This window comes from Lathyrus oleraceus, chromosome 3 (assembly GCF_024323335.1).
Source record: "Lathyrus oleraceus cultivar Zhongwan6 chromosome 3, CAAS_Psat_ZW6_1.0, whole genome shotgun sequence".
Classification (NCBI taxonomy): domain Eukaryota; kingdom Viridiplantae; phylum Streptophyta; class Magnoliopsida; order Fabales; family Fabaceae; genus Lathyrus; species Lathyrus oleraceus.
The window spans coordinates 284,241,284-284,265,720 of NC_066581.1; the positions used below are offsets into that span (position 1 = coordinate 284,241,284).

Here is a 24,437-nt window from a genome sequence, read left to right on the forward strand (position 1 = left end):
AGATATTGACTTTTGACCTAGTATACACTCAACCAATGATTGCGTGTTACAAACAGAGGAATGAGAAGTCGAGCGATGAATCTAGATTAGTGGCAAATGACAATCGAACCAAATGAAGGACGCTCAAACTAATAAAGGGGAAACTCGGAAAGGATAAATCATATGCCTCTCGCCATCACCCCAATGTATTCCTCAACTGTACCGCTATTGATACTTACTTCAAGATCTACACATTCCATTCACAAAACTTATGACATCATCTCAGCTCAACATATTGCTACGAATCCAACCTTTTATGAATGAACTAAACATATTGATATTGATTGTCACGTTGTCCGTCAATAATTTCAAGTGAGTCTTTTTTGTTTACTTCTAATTACTTCTAACAATCAACTGGCAGACTTGTTCACTAAACGACTAAAACCCCAACCATTTTCTGTTATTTTCACTAAATTGGAACGGTTAAACATACATTCTCCGGCTAAAAGGAGGCTATTAATAGTTAATTACTTGTTATTCATTTCCTATTTGTTAGTCTTAATTCATTTCGTATTTAACCTTTACTTTTCCTATACAACTTACACTTCCTGGTATCGCTTGCAATAGCTTCTCACCTTGCCTTATGCATTGTGTTGGTGCTTTTGTTTATGATGTATTTTGGCTTGCTGTTACCCAAACAATCCCTAATCTTATTACTGGGTATGTATCAACTCTAGATCTAATTTCTCATATTTATTTATTTTTATAATAAATTTTGGTAGAGTAAATTGAACTCGAATACATTATTCATGGTGTTTTATTTGTTGCTTCTTTCTTTAGACAAAAGTAAATTAACTATTTGATTGATTCAGTAAACAATTTTATAAAAAAATTATCATGATTATTTTACTGAATAAGTTGAATTGAACTTGGTTTTTTTTTACAATTACTATTGAAACCTTTATAAATTGTAATTCAATAATTGCCACATATTAAGTTGCTAATTAAGTATAATTTTATTTTACAATTCTAACATTTAACTCTAGAATTGAAGAAATTTAATGTTAGTGAGTTCTATTTATATACCTTTACGAGCAAGTTTTTATAGTCTATTTTGATTTATATTGATTCTCCACGGGAATGAAAATACATGATAATCAACCCTTTAATAAATAAATAAAATTTGAGCGACACATTTGTTCTTTTTATTTCTTGAATTTGGATGGTTTCAGAGGTAAATTTGTTTGCTTTGAATTAGGTATGACATCGGAATGCAACGAGACACTTTTTGAGTAAAATATAAATAATTTTTGAAGAATAAGAAAAAGTAATTTAGGAAAGAAAGTTTAGCATAAATTCATTTCATATCTATAAAAACTTATAAAAGAAATACTTTTCGAAACCCCATTGAATTTAAGGTTTTGTGAAAAAATATAAGAACCATGAAAATGAACATTCAATAAAGTGATCAATGAAAAATAGTATAAAAAAAAGAATGTCTAATCCGAACTAATAAAAAAATGTAGAAGATGAAGATGAGCAAAAGTATGAGACATAACATATAAATCGAGTGAAAAAATGAAGGCGACGAGCGAAAAAATGAGATTCAAAGAAGATGTTAGTTTAGAGCATTGAGACCCATCATTCCCATTTTGATTCTTTAAATGGGATCCACACAATTGTTTATAATATATTACACTTTTACATTTTTTAAATAACTTAACTATATTTTTTAAATATCCATACAACTTATAAAAAACTCTAAAATGGGTCATACCAAATTTTATAATATACCCAATATTTATATTGTATAAAAAATAATTGAAACAAATAATAGGAATATCACCATTTTATATAAAATTAGACCAAAAATTATGTTGATTGGGATTCATTAAAAAATGAATATGTAAGAAAAAATTCAAATGAGATAAAATAAATAGTTCAAAACTAGACTAGTTGTGAATGAGCTTATACATCTTTCATTCTTAGTTAGATAATTAATGTGCAGTGTCTCGCACAAAATATATTGTTCATGAAGAAATATTAAAAAAAACTCTTCACAACTTCAAAATTCTTATATTAAATTAAATATGTTAACGAATCTTTATATTATAAGATGCAAATTTGACATTAAGTTTTTATATAAATTTAAATAGGTAGTACATATCAAACATGTGGTTAAATATATATATTGAATAGTTAATAAATATATTAAGATGATGCAATTCATAAATTACAATTTATCTTCATGAGATTACAAAGATATAGAAGATAAGTTGGGAAACAATATACACCTTCTCATGCAAATAGAAGCCTCATACAACCTATCCACAAAAAAGAAGAGTGAGAAAGTATTCACACCAGTCTAACATTTAACAGACCATGCATCTCACTAATCCTTGAATATTGGTGAGAAAGTGAAAATACCTCACATTGGTTATGCATCTCACTAATCCTTGAATATTTACTTTCTTACCATATGCAAAACAACCTATATTCGTGAATCTTGTATGCTTAACCAATGTTGAAGCATTTTAACTCTAGACTAACAACGATGTTTATGTTTCCATTAAAGAAATCAAAAACATTTTTGCAAGACTCTCGATGATCTTCCTTACTCACTCTCTTTATCATATTCATACCATATGCACCCCTTCTTTTTAACTAGATTTTATGTCACACTTACCGGAAGTCTCACATACTATGAAACCAGCATTAACTGTATCGTCATCAAACAATCAACCATAAGTATAATACAGACTAACAATTAAAACTGATATTCCATAATAGTGAGGACCGTAGTATGAATCGAAGTTTAGATGTTTTCTGATACACAAGATCCTCATTTGAGGCAAGTGTAGAGCATACTTCCATCTATGTGGAGGAATTATGATATGAATATAATAACTAAAGTTTTTAGGGTGAAAGAAAAGATATTTAGAACATAGTTGTTCTTAAACACACAAGGAAGTTTATTTGTGATTGCTTCATGAAAATATATTACAAGAGCTCTCCTTTTATAGGAAAGGAGGTACATAAAGGACAAAACAACATTATTTACAAGCATGACATTTTAATATTATAGAAATGTCTTTTTTTTAAAGTCGGACACACTTATCTCTTATGGATGCATAATGAAATTACTTTTACACAAAAAGACGAGAAAATACTATTCATAAGCATGCTTATGACACATAAGGGGCACTTGTCAACTAGTCTTTGAAAATGGATTCATGAGATGGGGACATATTTTGATCGGATAAATTCTCATCAGAAAAGCAATCTCCAAAACGAGATGACTCACGTTGCCAAATGTCATTCATCATGTAAGTGTGATCCATTAATTTTCTATTAGCTTCTTCCACTCGTCCTTCTGAGAATTCAGCTTCCATTGGAGAATCTGGATTCTGCTGTGTGGCTTGAGTTGAGCTTTCTCCAACTTCTGGTCTTCTGAATCTTTCATGACTTATACAAGTTGTACTATCGTCAAGGTTCTTTGGTTCATAGAGATTGATGTTGTTAACATATTCCATTAATTCCCTTGTGATTTTTAGACTGGGAGGATAATCATCAATTATTTCCCATAGGTGAACATAACTCTTACAATTAAGTAACTTAGTTGCGGGATCTGTCTGATAAGGACTATGTAGAAAGAAAACAGTCTTGAGCTTGCTAATAGCTTCTAAGGTTAATCTTCTCTCTTTGACCTCGTCTACGACCGGTTTTAATTGATTTCTCCACCACTGTAATGGAGAATACCATTCAAGGGTAGTCCAAATCAAGGACTTGTGATTCTCGGGATTCATTATGTATTGATACATGACTTTAATGGGAATCAGAACAGGCATAAAATACAAACTGGTGGCACACCAGATATACCACAAATGGTTTTTTTGTTAATTTGACATTTGGATTTATTAAAATTGGTAGGAGAAAAGGTGTGTTAGGGAAATAAGGAGTATGATCCGGGAGTTTATTCCTTATGATTTTTGTCATGTAATAAAAGAGATTGTTCCTGGCATACTGTTGAGGCTGGGAAGGTGAAGAGGAGAATGTTATTCCTGGAGGAAGATTTTTGGTTGTGGATGCATGAGCTAGTAGTGGTTTGACCATAAGAATCAGAGGGAAAATGTGCTTAGCTGTGATGATTTGGATATGTTCCATAGGTCGGGATAGTAGATCAGGGATCACATTCTGGGTTCCTTTGATATGTTTTATAGAGAAATAATATCTAGAAAACCAAACTTTGAGGTGAAGGGTTTGAGGATCAGGTGACATCTTATTTTTGAATTCAAGAATCTTAGGAAAAAATGAATTATACATCTAGACTTCAAACTGGTAGCCTCTTAGGTGGAAGTCAAACTTTTGAATTTCCATTTTTACAGCGAGAGCTTCCTTGTAGGTGGTGTGATAATGTTTTTTAGTTTCTTTAAATTGGCCACTAGCATGACCACAATAGTATCTTTTCCCTTCAAGTTCTTCTATCAAGACTGCTCCCCAATAGTGATCACTGGCATCGGTCTGCATAATTCTTTTCCCATTTCCAGGGATGTTTAGGCAGGTGGAGTTTGTGTGATCTTCTTCAAAGCTTTTACTGCTTCAATTTGCATTGTTCCCCATGGTGGGGGTTTTTTCTTCAACATTTGTGATAGAGGAATCGTGTATTTCGCCAGTCTTTGCAGGAAATCTCTGATATAATTAATTATACCAAGGAATTGCTGAATTTGCTTAACTGTGAGATTTTCATCAGGAAAGTTTAACAATTCTTGGGCAATATCAGGTTGGGGTTGATATTCCCCTTGGAGTAAATGCATCCCTAAAAAATCAATCTCTGTTTGGCCCAATTGACTTTTCTTTTCAGAGAGCATCATTCCATGTTGTTGGGCTATTTGAAGGAATCGGTCCAATAATTGTTTATGGGTTTTTTCATCTTTTGAGAACAATAGCACATCATCAATATATATGAGGATACTATTGAGAATGGGCTCAAAAGTTCTTGTCATGGCTTTTTGAAAAAGTGACGGAGCTAACTTAAGCCCAAATGGTAACATAGTCCATTGGTACTGGGCGTTAGGAATGCAAAATGTGATTTTGTAATGATCCTCGGGGTTGATACCCAATTGCCAAAATCCTGACTTAAGATCAAACTTAGAATAGATTTGAGCATCTTTGATGAAAATATTTAAGGATGAGGCCTTTGGAATTTGAAATTTATCATCTTTGAGAAAATGATTTAGAGGTTTGTAATCAATTACTAGCCTCTTTTTTCCTCTCAATTTTGAAGATCTCTTCTCCACATAAAATTCTTGACAAGCCCATTCTGATTTGGTGGGTTCTACCAGACCTTGCTTGAGCAGCTGGTTGCGTTCTTCCCTATCCAATGTATAATCTTATGGACTCATTCCTGGATGAGTGACCTTGGTTGCATTAACATCTTCATTGAGCTTAAAAGGAATTTGGACAAAAAAGTCTTTATTTTTCCATATAGGTTTTGGATGGCGGAATTTTTCATGGCTATCTGCGCAGAGTTTGAGTAGGTTGAACTTGATTTCTTCATAGCCAGCAGGGATTTTAGACAGGGAATATAGTTTCAATATTCCAGAATAAGGCTTGAATTCTCTTTTGAATTTGATTCATGTGGGGAGAATTTGAAGTACGCTTGCTGCTGAATAGACATTCATTCCTACTATGATATCCTTGTTTGGAAGATTACTGCCAATGACCCTGGTCCAGACGATGCAGTCTAGGAATAATTTAATTCCTATTTTCGCCTTGGTCATTAAATATGTCTTAAAAGCCTTCCCATTTGCTGCCACAAAGTATGCAACATGTGTCACCCATGATTCTGCTGGGAGGATGCTAGGATTCATCATTGTAATCTGGGCCCCAGTGTCCATATAAAGTATAAATTTCTTTGGACGTGAAAACTTTATTGCGAGGGCATGAACTTCAACATAAGAGAGAGGTGGAGTAGGAAGAGAGCTTTCTATCTCTTTGAAGGAGTAAACATAGAGATATCTGTCATCTTCTGAATCTGAAGATGATGTTTCATCAGGCGAAGAGTCTTGAAAGGCAACAAAATTTTCTTCGTCAGCAGAGCTTTGCTCAGAATACAAAGATTCCAAGTCTCCTTCTAGGGGCTGAAGAGAGTTAATCAGTTTTGAGGATTTGTGGGTATTATTAGGATATTCTTTAGAGAAATGTCCCTTCTTTCCACAAATAAAGCATCTCTGATTTTTCCACTTTCCTCTGAAATGTTTTCTTCAAAAGAACTTCATACTCTTCTTTTTCTTTCCCTTGAAGGTCCTATGAGATTCGGTGTACTTTTATTGATGATGCTTCTTTTTTGTTGCACAGTTACACCTTTTGTCTTTACACTTAATCTCCAGGTAGGGCTTTATACATGCATGGGTGAATTTTGACTTTTGTTCTATAACTTCTGAAAAATTGGTGATGAAAACTACAAATCTTTTCAAGTGCTTCTAACGTCACCTGGTGAATTTATCCAAGACTCATGGTTTTGATATCCCTTTGAGTTGTGGCTAACATCCTATGAATCTCTGGCTGGAGTTCTTGTGGTAGAGAGGAAATATAGGTATTCTTGAGACTAGGGTCATTGTATCCATTAAGGACATAATATCTCTATGCCATCCTATGGTAGTGTTTGTTGAGGTCCTTTGTTTTGAGGGAACAACACTTCATCTCAAAGAATTCTTGTCTATTTTTCCTATTAAATATCTCCATATCACCAATAAATTCACGGTGAAGCACACCAAGAATATTAGTTGCAGTTTCTAAACGGTGTAACTCATCTTGTTTGAAATTTCCAAGATTGTGATACCATTCATTCATCGCGCCAGTCATTCTACAGCAAAATTCTTCAATGATCTTATAGCTATCTGCACTTGTTTTCATCATCTGGGTGTCAAGCCAAGCTCCAAATTCAAGTAGTCTTTTTCTCTAGTGGTTGGGTGGTATATTATCAAAAGTGAACCAAGGACTGCCATTTGGTTTAGTCCTTTCAGGGACAAGAGTTTCTTCAGGGGACTCTTCCTCAAAAAAGGATTCTTCCTCTTTTATATTTTCCATGAAGAGTCTTGGGATATAGTTGTCTCCAGATTATGATTTCGATGAAATAGATCCTGATGTTTCATCAGTGGATGTTTCTTGATCATAGTTGTTGTCACCATCTGTCGAGGACTCATCTGTCTTTTGTGCCGATGATTCATCCAGAGGGTAATTTTTCTGAGGATATTCATAATTTCTAGTGATCGTCATGGCTTGAAAACCTTTATAAGGAGTTTCTTCTTCCTTTTGGATTTTGGGAGGAGGTGTTTCAGGGATATCTTGAGAGTCTGAGGATGAAGCGCTCAGGTAAGAAGCTTTGCCTTTTGTCTTGGAGGTTAGGGGAGTTGTAGTCCTAGTAGATTTTGTCCTATAAGTTGTAGGTATGTATCTAACCTGGTTTGGTGGTGATGAAACATAGGCAAGGTATAAAGGAGAAGACTTTTCTGGTTGTTTGAAATATGCGGGAAAAACAGGAGTGTCAAAGAAAGAGTTTTCAATAGGCTTGGATTTTCTTTCATCAAAGGCTCTTAAGAAATCATTTATCTATTTTACTTGGCCTTGTAGATTTCTGATTTCTCTTTCCTTTTGGTCAAAAGTTTTACCAAAAGTTCTCTCTTCTAACATCTGCCGCAAATCACAATCCGACTGGGATACTTGGGCTTTTAAGCTCCTGTAATGTTTCTGCATTTTTTAGGATAAAACCTTGAGATACTCATTTATCTCATCTATTTTCTCAGCAATCTTATCCACCAATTTGTCAAGGTTTTGGAAAATCTCATTTTGAGAAACCATGTTTTTAGATTGCCAATTTAGAACTTCTTCAGCTTGAGTTAAAGGTTTAAGTTTCCCATCTGACTGGACTTCACTAGGATGAATGAAGGGTTTAGATGTTCTGCCTGTATTGGATCCATCTTTCTTTCCAGGGAAGGAAATTGTCAGTCATACTCTGGAGTCGTGGATGAGTACATAAAGCAAGGAATTGGTTGGACAATGGTTGGAGGATGTAGTGACTTACAATGGTCTGTTGGTGACCATGTAACAAGAGTTGGATCATCAGGTGGTAACAATCCTTCTTTCTTGAGGATTTTAAGTCCTTCCTCATAGATAGAAAGGGGTTTCTTTTTTCCATGGATTCCTACCCATGGACCATTGTCTAGATTCTTTGAGGAGGAGGAAAGGGTTTACACCTCCCATTTTTCTTTTTTTTGGGAAGAATGATATATCGATCAATATCATTGTCGTGCATCCAACACTCACAATCTTGGTCACATCTTGTTGGATCAACATCTCAGATGAAGTGGCCATCATTTTATCAGTGTAGATGGGTTTTCCTTATGTTGTAACAGCATAGACAGGACATCAGTCTTCTTTTAGAATTGGTTGGATCATCATTGTCTGGAATATTGGAGACATTAAGGTCGACCCTTCGTCTGGCTTTTTGAAAATTATCTTGACTGTCTTGTCAATAGATCTTCTGGAAGTAGCCTCTTAGGATTGAATATATCTTATATCAACATGGAGTCTCTCGTAGTTGGTTATCCATTCAAGGGGAATTAGTCAAGTTAATTCTTCCCTTGTAATCCTTCTCGGAATCTGAACTATAAAGGGTATGTTTTTCTCTCTGTTGGTGACAACCAATAGTGAATCAGAAGAGCAACCTGAGAGAGACAAATCTATTGAGTGATTCTACAAATGGTATATTATCTAGTGATGGAGAGTAACTGACATGGCTTCTGGTACTTGGTCAGTTCCGGTGATCTGGACTTGTACCTTTAGTCTTGTGGAAAGTATTACCATTGAGACTCACAATATAGTTTGGAAAAATGGTGAGGACAACACTTCCTGCATGAAGCGTGGTTAGAACGGTTCCTATCACATCGTTTTCACAGTGGAGGTAGTTTGAGTCCAATAGAGCTATTTTGCAAAAGACAAGTTGGTTCTTCCTTCCATGAAGAGAAAGTATGAGCCTGACAACCCCAAAGTGTAAGGTTGTATATCCTTCAGTCTTCCAGTGACTTATGAGATACTAGGGAATCTACAAATCTACGTACTGCTCCTGGTTCGTAGCTCTTAAGCTACATTGGTCTAGTCTAGACGACTAGACGCATTCTTTCATATGAGGGCGGTTTGTAGAGATAAGATTTCAGATGGATCTAGTAACACTTCTCTGTCTTTTAAAGATGTTGTACGAACTCAATAGAGGAGGTATTGTTTTGAAAATTTGAGCATCTTCTGGAACATGAGAATACTCAATTAGATTTTCTATTTTATGAGAATTTGTCTTTTTACAAAATTTAGGAAGCGATAAAGAGGAAGTAGTAGTAATAGGTTGAGTGTTTGGTTCAGGTGTTTCCATGTTTAAGTGGTTTTCTCTCTTACTTACTCTCTTTATTATATTCATATCATATGCACCCCTTCTTCTTAACAAGACTCTGATACCACACTGACCGTGAGCCTCAAATACTATAAACTATCTCCTTATTCCACAAATTAATAATTATGTGTCAATCTCTTAAGCACTATTTACTTTTTCTTCCTAAACTTTCTCATGCATTGTAACTTCATTTTTCACAAATTAGAGCCTGTAATAATGAGTTCAATGAGATACTCCATTAATATGTAACCAATTTAATGGAAAAAATTAATAATAATAATAATATAGGAACTTTCTCTATATTTCACAAATTATTTATGATATTAATGAATGGCGCAAGTGTCATTTGGATTTTTTCTAAGGGACCTTAACGGTATATAATTGGTTAAATTTGTAAGAGATTAGAATACTCCTAGATATCTCCTTAATTTGTAATATACAATATGATATAAATATACAATATGATAAGGAGACTTTTATTTTGCTTTTAATGCGTCTTTATAGGAAATGACAATAATTCTTATATGGTTATAACAATGATTCTATTGTTTCTTTTTGAAACTATAAACCAAACTTTATATCGATGATATAATACATATAAAAGTATATTTTTTAATAGAAAATCAGAAATCATGTATTAAAAAAGAAAATAGAGTATAAAAACAAAGCTTAAGAGAGCAACAAAAGTGCACAAAAACGAACAAGAGCAAAATTGAGAAAAAACAATGAATTGACCTATACCGAAATATATATAAGAACTACCAACAACCAACACAAGCCAAACTATCAAATAAAAAAAAAAGCAAATCAACAACTTCGTCATCTAATTCAAACTAAAGAACATGAAACTTAGAGGAAAAAAATAAAACAAATCAACAATCTCCTCGTCTAATTCAAACTAAAGAATATGAAACTTAGAAGAAACTATCGAGAGAACAAATTGGGAGGAAAAAAAATTGAACTCTTGACAAAAATCAAAGAAGGACACATGGTTAATAAATGTCAAAATATGATAAATATACGTATTGAACGAGAACACATATTTTTCATAAGATTTTCATACTAAAACTCTAACTATAGCGTGTATACTAGTTTTATTAGGCAAATAGTCAATTTTTACATCTCATACCTAATTCTAACTATTTTTATAGGTATTTTTACTTTCCTTGAAGATTGATCAAGAGAAGCATGGACTTGAGTTTCAACATTCTCGCTTAGCCAGCTCATAGCGAGCAGTCTCGCTTAGCTAGGTTCCAACAATCTTTGGGCGAGGGAAAATAAAATGACAAAGTTGTGAAAAATCACCATCCTCGCTTAGTTAGGTCAAATCGAGCTCGCGCTTAACCAACTTAATGCGAGCTCAAAACGAGGACAAGAAGAATTTTATTTTATTAAAGATTATTTACTTTTCATTAACTAATTTTTTAATATTTGGATGTTTATTAATCAATTTCACTCACTTAATATTTTTTACTTAACTAACCAATTTTTTAATTACTAATTTATTAATCAACTTTATTTTACTATAAATTATTTTAGTAACTAATCAATTTTATTTTATAAAAACTATTTTTAATATTTGAATGTTTATTAATCAATTTCATCACTTAATTAATCAATTTTTAATATTTTATTAATCAAATTTGTTCAAATACTTAAAGTCATGTTGATGGATATTGTTCACGGAATATTATTCACATAATATTCATGACACAGTATATATATATATATATATATATATATATATATATATATATATATATATATATATATATATATATATATATATATATATATATATATATATATATATATATATATATATATATATATATATATATATATATTAAAAAAAATATTATTCGTTGTATAAATACGATCAACTGTATATAAATGTAAATATTTTATGTCAAAAATGATAGTAGGAATACCATTCATGTTTTACCAATAACTATAATACTAATGGTCATTTTATCTCATCCAAAATTGAATTCAATCTTTTTAAAATTATAAAATTTCACAAAACTTACATTTCTTAAACATTCTTAGGAATTGCGCGGTTGAGCCTATTCCTAGTATAATGATGTAGCGTGAGTATGCAATTGCCTTCTGAATTTGCTGAAACTTGATATAGCTTAAAAATGATGCTAAGACTTCACATAGTTTTTTTTCCCTTAAATAAGAAATACTGCAAAATAATTTCAGAAATCGAAGTTTCATAAACTATTATAGGATTTCAAATTTTAAAAAGAATCAATCAATGTAACTAATCATAGGGATAAAACAACAAATTTAATTACACTTTTGAAGTTTTGACTGTACTTTGTACATCACAACATGTGAAACATTAGTTTAATTAACTTTCTCTTAACTGAAGATATATAACTGTACCTATAGTAGAAAAAGAAGAAGAAAAAAAATCAATTAAATTTGTTCACTCTTCCTTATGAGTTCTAAAATTGCATTTGCTTTCCTCTGTGCTCTATTTGTGCCACTTTCTTTAATCTCAATTAAATGATCATAAACTCCAAACTGAAGTGCTGCCAATGTAAATGAAGAATTACTCACACACAACTCCAGAAGAACAGATGCTGCACATTCCTTATTCTTAGGAGTCCCTTCTCTAGTAAACTCAACAAGAGTTTCAATAAAAGGTAACTGTCCAATCTCTTGTCTCCCTTCAGGATTCAACACAAGTAGTAGTAAAATAGATAGTGCTTCATCCACCATTCCCAAGTTTTTGTCCTTTAACAATTCAAGTAAAGGTGTCACAATTCCAGCTCTTATAGCTCTATCTTTATTTGCATTGTTTAATGATAAGCTAAAAAGTGCTGTAGCTGCATCTTTTTTTCCTCTAACTGTTCCATTTTGTAATAAAGCTACCAAAGGTTGAAACCCATTTGACATTCCAACAACCTCTTTATTTTCATCCAGCATTGATAAGCTAAATAAAGCTGCTGCTGAGTTTTCTTTAGCTACAATACTTCCGTTTTCCAAAACTTCTATTATAGCTGGAATAGCACCTTCTTTGGATATGAGTTTTTTGTTACCTTCATCAATGGATAAATTTAAAAGTGCTGTAACAGCATGCTCCTTTATTTTTGAATCTGGATAGGATAGTAATTGTACCAATGGCGGTATTCCTCCATGCTCGGCAACTAAAATTCTGTTCTCTGAATTTTCTTTCGATAACATGCGTATTCTCTCGACCGCCTTTCTTTGATGCTCTAAGTTGATTGACCATAGGCTTTCAACCAAAGATGGAATTGCTTCTTGGTTTTCAGTGGAAGATGTTTCTTGAGAGGAAGTGCAGATTTTTGGAAGTTTGAAGTTGTGTTTCTCACACCATTCAGCAATTAAGTTTTTTAAGGCACAGTTTGGTGCTAATTGAAGATGTTCCAGTGGTTGCCTTGTCTTTGGGCAAGAGTTGTGATTGGATTTGAACCACTTCTCTATACTTTCCCTTTCATAAGTCTTTGATGGAAACAAACACACACAATCACAAGAAAATTAGTAAAATTAGTTTTGTTAGCATCATATATATAGAGAGAAAACTATGTGATTGATTACCTGTCCACTTGCAACAATAACAGGATCTGTCATGATTTCAAGTGTTATTGGACATAGAAACTCATGAGGGATGACCAAAGAAGTGCTTCTTCCAAAACTCTTATTAGGCATGGCAGGATCATCATCAAGAACAATGCTGGTTTCTTCCATACCTGCAATCCTTTTGAATTTGTTAAGAAGGCCAATTATTTTCTGTGTGCTCACTTCTTGTTGTCCCTTTCTTTCTCTAGCAAGGTATCCAACAGCCACTGTTTCTACCTCAAGATCCTCAACACTGTGAAGCTCCAACTTTTTTGCAAGCCTTTCGATAATAGCGCTATCGGCATTACGATCATCTTCGTCGGAGAACACAACCATCATATCCATTGCTAACTCTATGTCCTGTGTATCAGTCCTTCTCCTGGCCCTCGTGAGTTGCACGTGCATTAGCTCAAGCTGAATTAAGCCACAGTATACAACATTATCTCAATATGCACATCAAGAGTAATAACATATATAGTAAACTCAAACCTTCATGATTTAACTAGAAATGTTATAACAAGCAAGGAACCAAAAGCGAATTGAAATAGAAATTGTTAAAATCGGAGCTATCGAAATTCAAAAGAAGATTTGGTTTTGTTACAGTAACATATTCCACACATTCAGACATTCATCCTGTCAATGATTATTTGAATATAAGTACAATTTACAAATACCTGTTCTTTCACTTCATCAGAGATTCCTAATTCTTCAAAAGGCACACCTTTAAAAGCTCGGCTTAATTTTTTATAAGCCTTCTGAAATTTGATCATAACAGCCTCACCCTCCAATGCCTAAAATTCAAAACCATAAAATTGAAAACAGCATTATCCTATTTGTTAAAAAACAATCAAATACAAAATATCATAGATATGATCATATCGTGGCTGCAATATTACTGATGCAATTAGGGTGATTTGAAATCACGCGGTCTTCAACACTAGGATCGATGAAAAACGAGATGGTATGAATGCTGCTTACGAGGTGAATTTTGCTTCCTTGGCTGCACAATTTCAACAAGTCCTTAGCGAACAAAAGCGCATCCCTAAGGTTCTTCAACCAAACGAGGCCGTTTTGAGGAACAGGTTGATGAAGATCACGAAGGTCTTCCATAAGCGGCAACATGTGTTTGAAACGACGAGCGAGATTGTGAGATTCTTTCCTTTGCATTCTTCGATATTCGCCGAATTGAACAACCAATTCGATGACTCCTTGGATCTCTTCAACCACCGCCACCGCGTCGGTTTCTTCTTCTTCTTCGTTGTCATCTTCGGGACGAGTTGACTCGTCCGAGTTTTTGGGTTCCGGTTCTGCAGCATTTTCCTCCCTCTCTTCTGTTCCTTCCATCATCGACGTCACCTGTGTCATACACCATGCATCTCCCTACGTACATATTTGTTATTATTGAAAATAAATAACTATTTTGTAGTTTTGGTTCATTTCAATTTTTTTATTTATTTTTAAATAGTTTTTCATTATGAATAATCGAGGCCTTTCTTATTATTGACACAATATAATCGGAGGTTATTACTCCCCCACACCACTTTTAGTTCTTTTTTCTAAATTTTAATGACCATAATCAAGAATATTTTTAAAAGTAAAGAACCAAAGTGGTCCGTCACAAAAAAATTGAAATATAATTTGGTTACTCACTTAACATAAAATATTGGACATTACTTATAATTGAAAGAGGTTGTAATTCAATGTTTTAAAATGCACGCTGTAATTGACATAGGAATGTTCGATTTAGTCGAAGTAGTGAGTCAAATAAGAGTAAATTGTATTTGACATTATCAAATGAAATATATAGTTGTTAGATTGAGTAGCGTACATTCGACTAAATCGAATGATGCAGTTTGTAAGTTTGTATTTTTGGTTGTCTATATAAAGAGGTGATGATATAAACACTTAATAGTTTTGTACAACAATTCATTTTCAATCAAGTTCTCTCTTCACATATAATTCCTCCCTCTCTCTCTCTCTCAACACTAATTATTCCAACAAATTAGTATTAATGAGTCCAATTGCAGTTCAGAGAGAATTTGAAATGGCAAACTGTAACACAACATCAACGCAATTTCTAGCGAATCTACCTGTTTTTAAATGGGGGAACTACGAGATGTGGGTTGCAGTAATGAAGTTCATCTTCAGATTTTAAGATGTGGCTGAAATCGTGAATGATAGACTATTGGAATTTAAAGCGAATGTGAACGATGTTCAAAAGGTTGTACACAAGGAACAAAGGAAGAAAGATGGAAAAGCTCAATTCTTGATCCATTAACATGTGGATCCTAATGTGTTCGAGAAGATCATTGAAGAAGAATCGTTTGAGGCAGAGTGAGACAAGTTAAAAAACTTGTACGATATAGATGAAAAACTGAAGAGGGTGAAGTTGCAGACGCTGATAAAGCAATTTGAGATGACTCAAATGAAGGAAGATGAATCAGTCTTAAAATTCTTCTCGTGTGTGGTGTTGATGACGAACCAAATGAAGGTGTGTGGTGAATCAATCACTGATTTGTAAAAGATTGAGGAAGTGTTGAGATCTCTGACTGAAAATTTTGATTATATTGTTGTGTCTATCAAAAAGTCCAAGAACCTAACTAAGATGAAGATGGAAGAATTTCAAGCTTCATTAGAGACTGATGAAAAGGAACTCAAAAAGGGAGAAAGTGGAGGAACAGGCACTGCAAGCAAGATTTATAAAGAAGTCTAGAAAAGAAAAGGCAAAGTAGAGAAAGAATCTTACAAATGATGAGAAGTCAAGCAAGAATTCAAAGAATCAATTTGATTCAATCAAGAAAGTCATGGACAACAAGTATTCAGGGAAGAAAGTTAACATGAAGGAGGTGCAGTGTTACAATTGTCAAGGATTTAGTCATTATGCTTGAGATTGACGAAGAAAGAAGGAGTCAAGAGAAAAAGATGATGACAAAGTGCAATATGCACATGGTATTGAAAGTTACTCGAATGATATGCTACTCATGGCAAACATTCAGTCGAATAATGAACAAACCAATATGTGATATCTGGATTCAGGATGCAACAATCTTATGAATGGTAATAAAAACTAGTTTACAAAGTTAGATGAATCAATTAAGAAAGTGATCAATTTAGTTGATGCAAACATGTCACATTAGAGGGAAGAGGAAACATAGTTGTGGTAAAAAAATATGGTAAGGGGTCAGCATTATTGATGTATTGTATGTATCTTCGATAACAAGTAATCCGATAAGCGTAGGTCAATTGCTTGGCAAAGGGTATAATATGAAGTTGGAAAAAAAATATGATGAAGGTGTATAATGGTGAAGGAAGGATGGTCCTGAAGACACTATTGGAAAATAAAAAATTGTGGCACAATTGCATTTCACCACCCCGCTTAAGGTTTTCTTCATCCATACACCATAAAAAACCATCACAATAAAGAAGAATTGGGAAAAATCTTGAAGATCACAGATATTCAAAGGAGGACCTGCTTAATTAATAACCACTTTTTATTGTGAATATGTCATCTTTTGTTTTTCCCATATATTTGTGACGTGTGTATCTCAATGGAGTTCAAAACCTTTGTTTGTATTTTTTTTCATTATCAAAACATAATCTCTTTAATTCAGCCAAATCAATTGTTGGAACAAGATTGTTCAATCTCGTAGATTTTGATGATAACATAGTCATTAAAGAACAAATGAGTATGCTAACATATGTTTAAGAGTGCAGGATCACAAGCATAAAATTAATCCTGATTGAAAGCTTATGTGGAAAAGCAATATTTGTCTGATTCTGATTGATCAAAATCTGAATTGGTTCATCAGCCTCTGAAGGCATCAGACTCTAGTCTAATGACTCAGCTTCTGATAACAACTCAGACTCTGAAGGCTTGGAGAGCATCTGATTCGTACAATGTACCAAAGTAGATTTGTCTTATAAAAACCTCAGATTTTTGGACATATTCAACTGGGGTTTTATTTTGCAATGCTCAAGAAATGGTGATGTGACATTTTCAGACTATTCTACCTTTTGGTAGGTATCTAGTACTTTAAAAGGTGTTGTGAAAAATATCATGATTTAGTGGATAAAGCTTCAAACCAAATGCATTCTCCAACGTTTCTCTTGGCATGCTTCTTCACTAAGTTTGCAAGTTATGTTCAAACCCTCCAATGACTCTTTCTCTACCTCTATAAAAGGAAGTTGAAGATTCAAAGGAAGGTTATAACATCATAATGCATTAAAAGATCTTGTGCGTAACTCTGAGTAGTTATTTCTTGTAACTGTTATTGGCTAAGATCTTAAGATTTCTTACCTTTGTTTATCTTAAAATTTTTAAGAGGTTGTAAAATCTTTATGATTGTTGCACAACTGTTATACTTCTGATTGTGTATCTAAGTATAGTGGTTATCATTTCTACTAAACTATTCGCTTAAAGTAGAAGAAGCCTCTTGCCTGCGTGCTTGCGCAAGGAAGCCTCTTGTCTGAGGACTTGAGCAAGGAAGTCTCTTTCTAGGTGATTGAGCAGAAGTCTCTTGCAAGGTTGCTTGGGAAAAGTCCCTTTCTAGGTTGATTGAGCATTGAAGTCTCTTGCAAGTTTGTTTGAGCAATTTGTAACTTGTTTGGTTATAGTGAAAAGCTCTTGCTGAGGCAAAGGGGACTGGACTACTCTCAGTTGAGAAGAAGAATCAGGATATTCTTCATTTATTACTTGCATTTATTTCTGAACAGTTTATTTTCGCTGTCATATCTGTTTCCTGATATCAGACTCTGAACCTTGTTTAGAATCTGAACTTGCTAGTTCAAAAGTGAAACGAATTTTTGAACATACATAATTCAACACTCCATTTTTGTGTATTTTTCTCACCTTCATTAATAGCTATTAGAGAAATTTGATTGTAAAACATGGTTTCAGACCTACGGTATTTATTTATTCACTTTTAAAAAGTAAAATTTTGAATATTTTAATAATTGAATTTTGTAATATATATTAGCAAACAAATAATATGAGACAAAAGCAATTCTAGAATATACATGGATCAAAAATAAAAAATGTAAATTTAGTTTATATATTGATTTTGATCCATGGTAATATATAAAAATCAGTTCTCAAAAATGATTAATGAAAATGGAAGTTTCTTCTAAATCAACACACTATAGCTTCCCCTCTCTTTCCTTGGTAGGCCATATTTGTAAAATGGTCTTTGCTTTTCTTATTCTATGTTAAATATACTTCATCTTTTTCTCTTTCACACTAGACTAGAATCTACCGAACCACCTTCCACTAAATTTATTTTCCAACAAACCGAACATTACTTTTATTCACACTTGCACTCTTTAATAAAAGCTTGTATTCACTGGGTAGAATAACACAGTACAATACAAGCAACAAGGTTGTGGCAATTATTGAACAAATGGAAGCACTCACTCTATGTGCAGCATCTTCTTCTTCTCCTAGCAGTTCAAGTTCAACCACAAGGTTATGCACTTACCATGTGTTTTTGAGCTTTAGAGGAGAAGATACACGCAAAGGATTCACCGATCATCTATGTGCTTCCCTCGAAAGAAAAGGGATCACAACATTCAGAGATGACAAAGATCTTGAGAGAGGACAAGTCATTTCACAAAAGCTAATCAATGCAATTCAAGATTCTATGTTTGCCATCACTATTCTCTCGCCAGACTATGCTTCTTCCACTTGGTGTTTGGATGAGCTTCATACGATCATGGAGTGCAGCAGCAATAACAACCTGCAGGTTTTACCAGTCTTCTATGGCGTAGACCCGTCTGATGTAAGGCATCAAAGAGGATGCTATGAGGAGGCTTTCAGAAAACATCAAGAGAAATTTGGTCGTGACACGGTTGAAAGATGGAGAGATGCTTTGACACAAGTTTCCCGTTACTCTGGATGGGACTCCGAGGGCCGGTAAGCTAGTTATTTCATTATTAGACATATTTGTTTTTAAGCTCTTATCCGAATATTGATTTCTGAATTCATTGCATGTGTTTAAGATATTACCTTCGATTTTGCTTGAACAGGCATGAGGCATCACTAGTGGAAAACATTGCTCAACACATACATAGAAAGTTGGTTCCTAAATTGCCATCTTGCACAGAGAACCTTGTTGGGATTGCTTCAAAGGTGGATGAAGTGAACAAGCTCATAGGTATGCGGTTGAACGATGTACGCTTTATAGGCATATGGGGTATGGGTGGCATAGGCAAATCTACTATTGCTAGATCTGTGTATAAAGCAATCCAAGGTGAATTTGAACTTACTTGCTTTCTTGAAAATGTTAGAGAGTTATCTGAGACAAAGGGTTTAGTTCACATACAAAGACAACTTCTTTCTCATCTGAGTATAAGTAGGAATGATTTTCATAATTTGTATGATGGGAAAAACACAATACAAAACTCTTTATGCAGAAAAAAGGTTCTCCTTGTTCTTGATGATGTGAATGAAGTAAACCAGTTGGAGAATTTAGCTGCGAAACAAGATTGGTTTGGTCCGGGAAGTAGAGTGATAATCACAACTAGAGATAAACACTTGCTAATGACACATGGAGTACATAAAACTTATGAAGTTGGAATGTTATTCCGAAATGAAGCCCTTAATCTCTTCTGTTTGAAAGCCTTTAAAGAAGATAAACCACGAGAAGGGTATTCGGATTTGTCTAAAGAAGTGGTGGACTATACTGGTGGTCTTCCATTGGCACTTGAGGTGTTAGGTTCCTATCTCTATGGAAGAAATGTCGATGTTTGGCATAGTGCGATTAAGAAAATAAGAAGTGTTCCACACCCTAGAATCCAAGATAAACTGAAAATAAGTTATGAGAGTTTAGATCGCATGGAGAAGGATATTTTTCTAGATATTGCCTGTTTCTTCAAGGGAATGAAGAAAGATAAAGTGATAGATTTATTAGAAAGTTGCGGTTATTGCCCTCAAATTGGAATCGAAATTTTGATTGAAAGATCTTTGATAACCATAGATTGGGGGAATGATAAACTTGATATGCATGATTTGCTTCAAGAAATGGGCAGGGATATTGTATTTCAGGAATCTCCAAATGATCCAAGCAGACGAAGTCGGTTATGGTCCCAAGAGGACATTGATCATGTGTTGACAAAAAATAAGGTAACTGCTAATGCAACCATTTGCTTGCTTAAGTTTCTGTTTTCCCTCATTCTATAAGATTATGCTTTTTGTTATGGCTTTGTAGGGAACTGAAGCAATTAACAGCATAGATATGAAGTTACATCAACCATATGAAGCATGTTGGAGCACTGAAGCATTCTTTAAGACAAGTCAGCTAAAATATCTCGGTTTATGCGAGATGCAACTTCCCCTCGGCCTCAATTGCCTCCCTAGTTCATTAAAAGTTCTTCGTTGGAGAGGATGTCCTCTGAAAGCTTTGCCACTAAAAACTCGACTCGATGAAGTTGTTAACATTAACTTATCTCATAGCAAAGTTCAACAAATTTGGCAAGGTATAAAGGTAAGGGACTATTTCGTCAAGAGCTCTATTAAATTTCATCACTGTGATATTTCATGCCGATAACTTTTTCACATCTTTACAATTTTTGAGCAGTTTATGGAAAAGCTGAAGTACTTGAATATGGCTTTTTCCAAGAACCTAAAGAGATTGCCTGATTTTTCCGGTGTTCCGAATCTTGAAAGATTGATTCTTAAAGGATGTGCAAGCCTAAACGAAGTTCATCCGTCCCTTGTACATCACAAGAAAGTTGTTTTGATAAATTTCGAAGGATGCAGAAGTCTTAAATCTCTTCCAGGGAAATTGGAGATGAATTCTCTGAAGAATTTAATTCTTTCTGGCTGTTCTGAATTTAAATTCCTTCCAGAGTTTGGCGAAAACATGGAAAACCTATCGATGCTTGCTTTACAAGGAACAGCTATAAGAAAACTACCCTCATCACTTGGATGCCTAGTTGGACTTAAAAATTTGAACTTAAAGGACTGCAAGAGTCTTGTTTGCATTCCAGATACCATTCATGGATTGAATTCCCTCGTAACGTTGGACATTTCAGGATGTTCGAAACTTTGTAGATTGCCAGAGGGCTTAAAGGAAATCAAGAGTTTGGAGGAACTCCTTGCCGATGATACTGCTATCGATGAACTACCTTCCTCCATTTTTTATCTAGATAAACTTGAAGTATTATCATTTTCCGGTTGCAAAGGTCCATTAACCAAGTCGACGAACTGGTTTCTTCCCTTCAATTGGATGTATGGGAGCCAACCAGATTCCACTGGGTTCAGATTGCCAACTTCTGTCTTGAGTCTACCCTCTTTGAGAAATATAAATCTAAGTTACTGTAACCTCTCTGACGAATCAATACCAGATTATTTTCGCCACCTTTCATCGTTGAATTCTTTGAATCTAACTGGTAACAATTTTGTTAGCATACCAAGCGCAATTTCTAAACTTCCGCGATTGGGTTTCCTTACTCTAAATTTCTGCCAGAAGCTTCAATTGTTGCCGGAGCTTGCATCAAGTATGATACAGTTGGATGCAAGCAATTGTGATTCACTGGAAACTACCAACTTCAATCCAGCAAAACCATGTAGTCTCTTTGCATCACCTAGACGACTAACTGATGTTCAAAAACTTTTTAGCAGCTTTATGGAGGTAATATCCTAGATTTATCTGTTGCACTATAAAAATTCTTGAAGTACTTTGATTGTGATACATTACGCCAGTCAATGCATTATAACATACGGCGCAAATAGAATATGAACTTCATAATTGTATGTTTCAGGGATGTTGTCTTCCATCTGCAAGATTTGACATGCTTATCCCCGGGGAAGAAATTCCATCTTGGTTTGTTCCTCAAAGAACTGTTTCTTGGGCAAAAATACAAGTTCCTAATGATTGTCCTCTAGATGATTGGGTTGGATTTTCTCTGTGTTTCCTATTAGAGAGTTATTATGCTGACCCAGAAATATGCAGGCATGAGATTGAATGTTATTTGTTTGCACCTAATGGTAAGAAGTTGATCAGCACAAGAAGATTACCTCCTATGAATCCATGTTATCCTCATCTTTATATTCTCTACTTGTCCATTGATCAATTTCGCGACAAAATACTCAAAGATGACTCTTGGAGTGACATTGAGTTTGCATTGAAATGTTATTGCTGTCATTCACTGCAAATAGTGAGGTGTGGTTCGCGATTGGTATGTAAGCAAGATGTTGAAGATTGGAACAAAGTGAAGAGTCAATTCAATGAGAGTTGAAGATAGTTGGAGATCATATATACCTTTGTAGCACTGACATGTGTAGGTATGGACACCAACACAATCACATCATTCCTTGATGAACATGAAGCTGAAAGCAGCATGATGTGACAAATTTGACCAACTAGATACTGCACAAGCAAATAACCTGGAAGTTGTATCAGAGGCAAACTGAATCTTAGATATTACAGAGTGTCAAACTTGTTTTAGTGCAAAAGTTTACAAAGAAGATGGTTAGATTCAGTCCAATAAGATTTGTGTTCGGTCAAAATCCAAATCACAAGATGAAAGATGAACAAGAGAATAATGGGGAGAGTGAAAGAATTGAAGAGAGTAATTATTGAGGGTGAAAAATAGTTGTTTTTTTTATATCGAGAGATAAGAGTTTTTATTTACAAACATCGTAACTAATCTTATAAATTTTGTAACCACAAAGTTTATAACTAATCTCGCAAATTCTGTAACTAATCATACAAACATTGTAACTAACCTTATAGACTTTGTAACTACTTGAATTACATTTCTTCAACACACCACCTTAATTCAAGTCTTCCAAATCTTCCATACTCATGTGTTTCTTCAATTTCTTGAACACTTTAATGACCACTCCTTTGATTAGCAAATCGGCCACTTGATCTTCACTCTTGTAATATTCCAACTTTAATTTTCATTCACTCACAAGCTCTCTCAAGTAGTGAAATCTCATATCTATATGCTTGCTTCTCCCATGTGCAATTGGATTCTTAGCAAGGTTTATAGAAGAAACGTTGTCTATTCATCAAAGTCACAACTTCATACTCTTCACTGCACAACTCGTTCATAAAATTCATCAATCATACAACTTGACACACACACATTGACGTTGCAATGTACTCGGTCTCGCAATAAGAGAGCGCCACGATTAACTCTTTCTTAGAATACCAAGAGATTGGTGTTCTCCATACATAAATATGTATCCAACAATGAAGTTTTTGTCATCTTTTATCGCCACACCAGTTTGAGTCGGCATAATCGAGCATTTTGTAACTTCTACCTCTACCTTTATTCGTTGTGGGAAATAGAATTTTGCAGCCAATTGAACCTTTGATGTATATCCAAATTCTCTTGACTTCTACCAAGTGTGATGCATTTGTCTTTCCCATAAATCCACTCATCATTCCAACATTAAATGTCAAGTCTGGTCTTGTATTGCACAAGTACCACAATAGTCCAATTAGCCTCATATACTGCATCGGACTAACATCTTGCTCTTCTTCATTCTTTGATAGCTTCAATTTTGTCTCTGGCTGGGTAATTGCTACGTTACAATGCTTCATTTCAAACTTCTTCAATATCTCAAGAGCATACCCCCTTTGATGCATGAGTAGTCTTTTTTCGGATTTGTGAAACTCAATTCCAAGAAAATATGTCATGAGGTCAAGATCGGTCATTTCAAACTCCTTCATTAAAGCACCATTGAACTCAGTAATGTAACATCCATCGCTTCCTATAATCAATAAATCGTCAACGCATAGACATAGGATTGTCACTCTTTTGCATGCATCCTTCTTCACCTACAAATCATGTTCGGATACACATTTATCAAATCCTATCTCTTTTAGAAACTCATCCGTTCTTTTGTTTCAGGTCCTTAGTGCTTGCTTCAGCCCATGCAATACGCAAGCCTATAGTGCCATATCCATTATTCCCTACTGTCGCACTGCGAAAAATATCCGAGCACATTGCACGCTCAAAATAAAACAAAGTCGTCACTGAATTTCATTTATTATAAGAGAAATGGAAAATATCAATAACACCCAAAGGGGAGAGAAAAAGGTAAGGAAGTCGGTTATGCAAGGGGAAAGTATTAGCATCCCTCACATTTGTTGTACTCAACGGGAATCGTTTTGATTGTTCTTTGCACGGATGAGTGTTACTATCTCAAGGTTACTTGCGATTGGTTTTAATTAAGAGAAAAATAAGTTTTTAATTAATGTGCTCGTCAATATTTCAAAATCGTGTGCCTACGTATTTCCATAGTGCAATGAGAAAATCAGAGCTTTGTAGTTCATGGGATAGAAAATAAGTATTTATTGGTTGATTTTAGGGAATTGTGTTATAATTGTATCTTAGAAGTGTTTTGACGTTAGCTATTTGATTTTGGTTCGGATGCTCTAAGTTGTTAGTCTAACTGCTAAGGAATGAATTATAA

General features: G+C 34.2%; 2 protein-coding genes across 2 annotated transcripts; one reads left to right on the forward strand and one right to left on the reverse strand.

The window, feature by feature from the left end:
• Positions 1-11,749: 11,749 nt before the first annotated feature.
• Positions 11,750-14,387, reverse strand: LOC127127055 (U-box domain-containing protein 15). Its single transcript, XM_051056140.1, has 4 exons — positions 13,991-14,387; positions 13,687-13,803; positions 12,992-13,426; positions 11,750-12,895 (listed from the first exon to the last, which is right to left on the reverse strand). Exons 1-4 carry the CDS (start codon positions 14,375-14,377, stop codon positions 11,846-11,848), a joined length of 1,989 nt encoding a protein of 662 aa, XP_050912097.1. The 5' UTR covers positions 14,378-14,387; the 3' UTR covers positions 11,750-11,845.
• A 3,850-nt stretch (positions 14,388-18,237) lies between these two features.
• Positions 18,238-22,803, forward strand: LOC127127056 (disease resistance protein RPV1). Its single transcript, XM_051056141.1, has 5 exons — positions 18,238-18,920; positions 19,034-20,129; positions 20,215-20,490; positions 20,584-21,639; positions 21,770-22,803. Exons 1-5 carry the CDS (start codon positions 18,409-18,411, stop codon positions 22,244-22,246), a joined length of 3,417 nt encoding a protein of 1,138 aa, XP_050912098.1. The 5' UTR covers positions 18,238-18,408; the 3' UTR covers positions 22,247-22,803.
• The last annotated feature ends 1,634 nt before the right edge of the window (positions 22,804-24,437 follow it).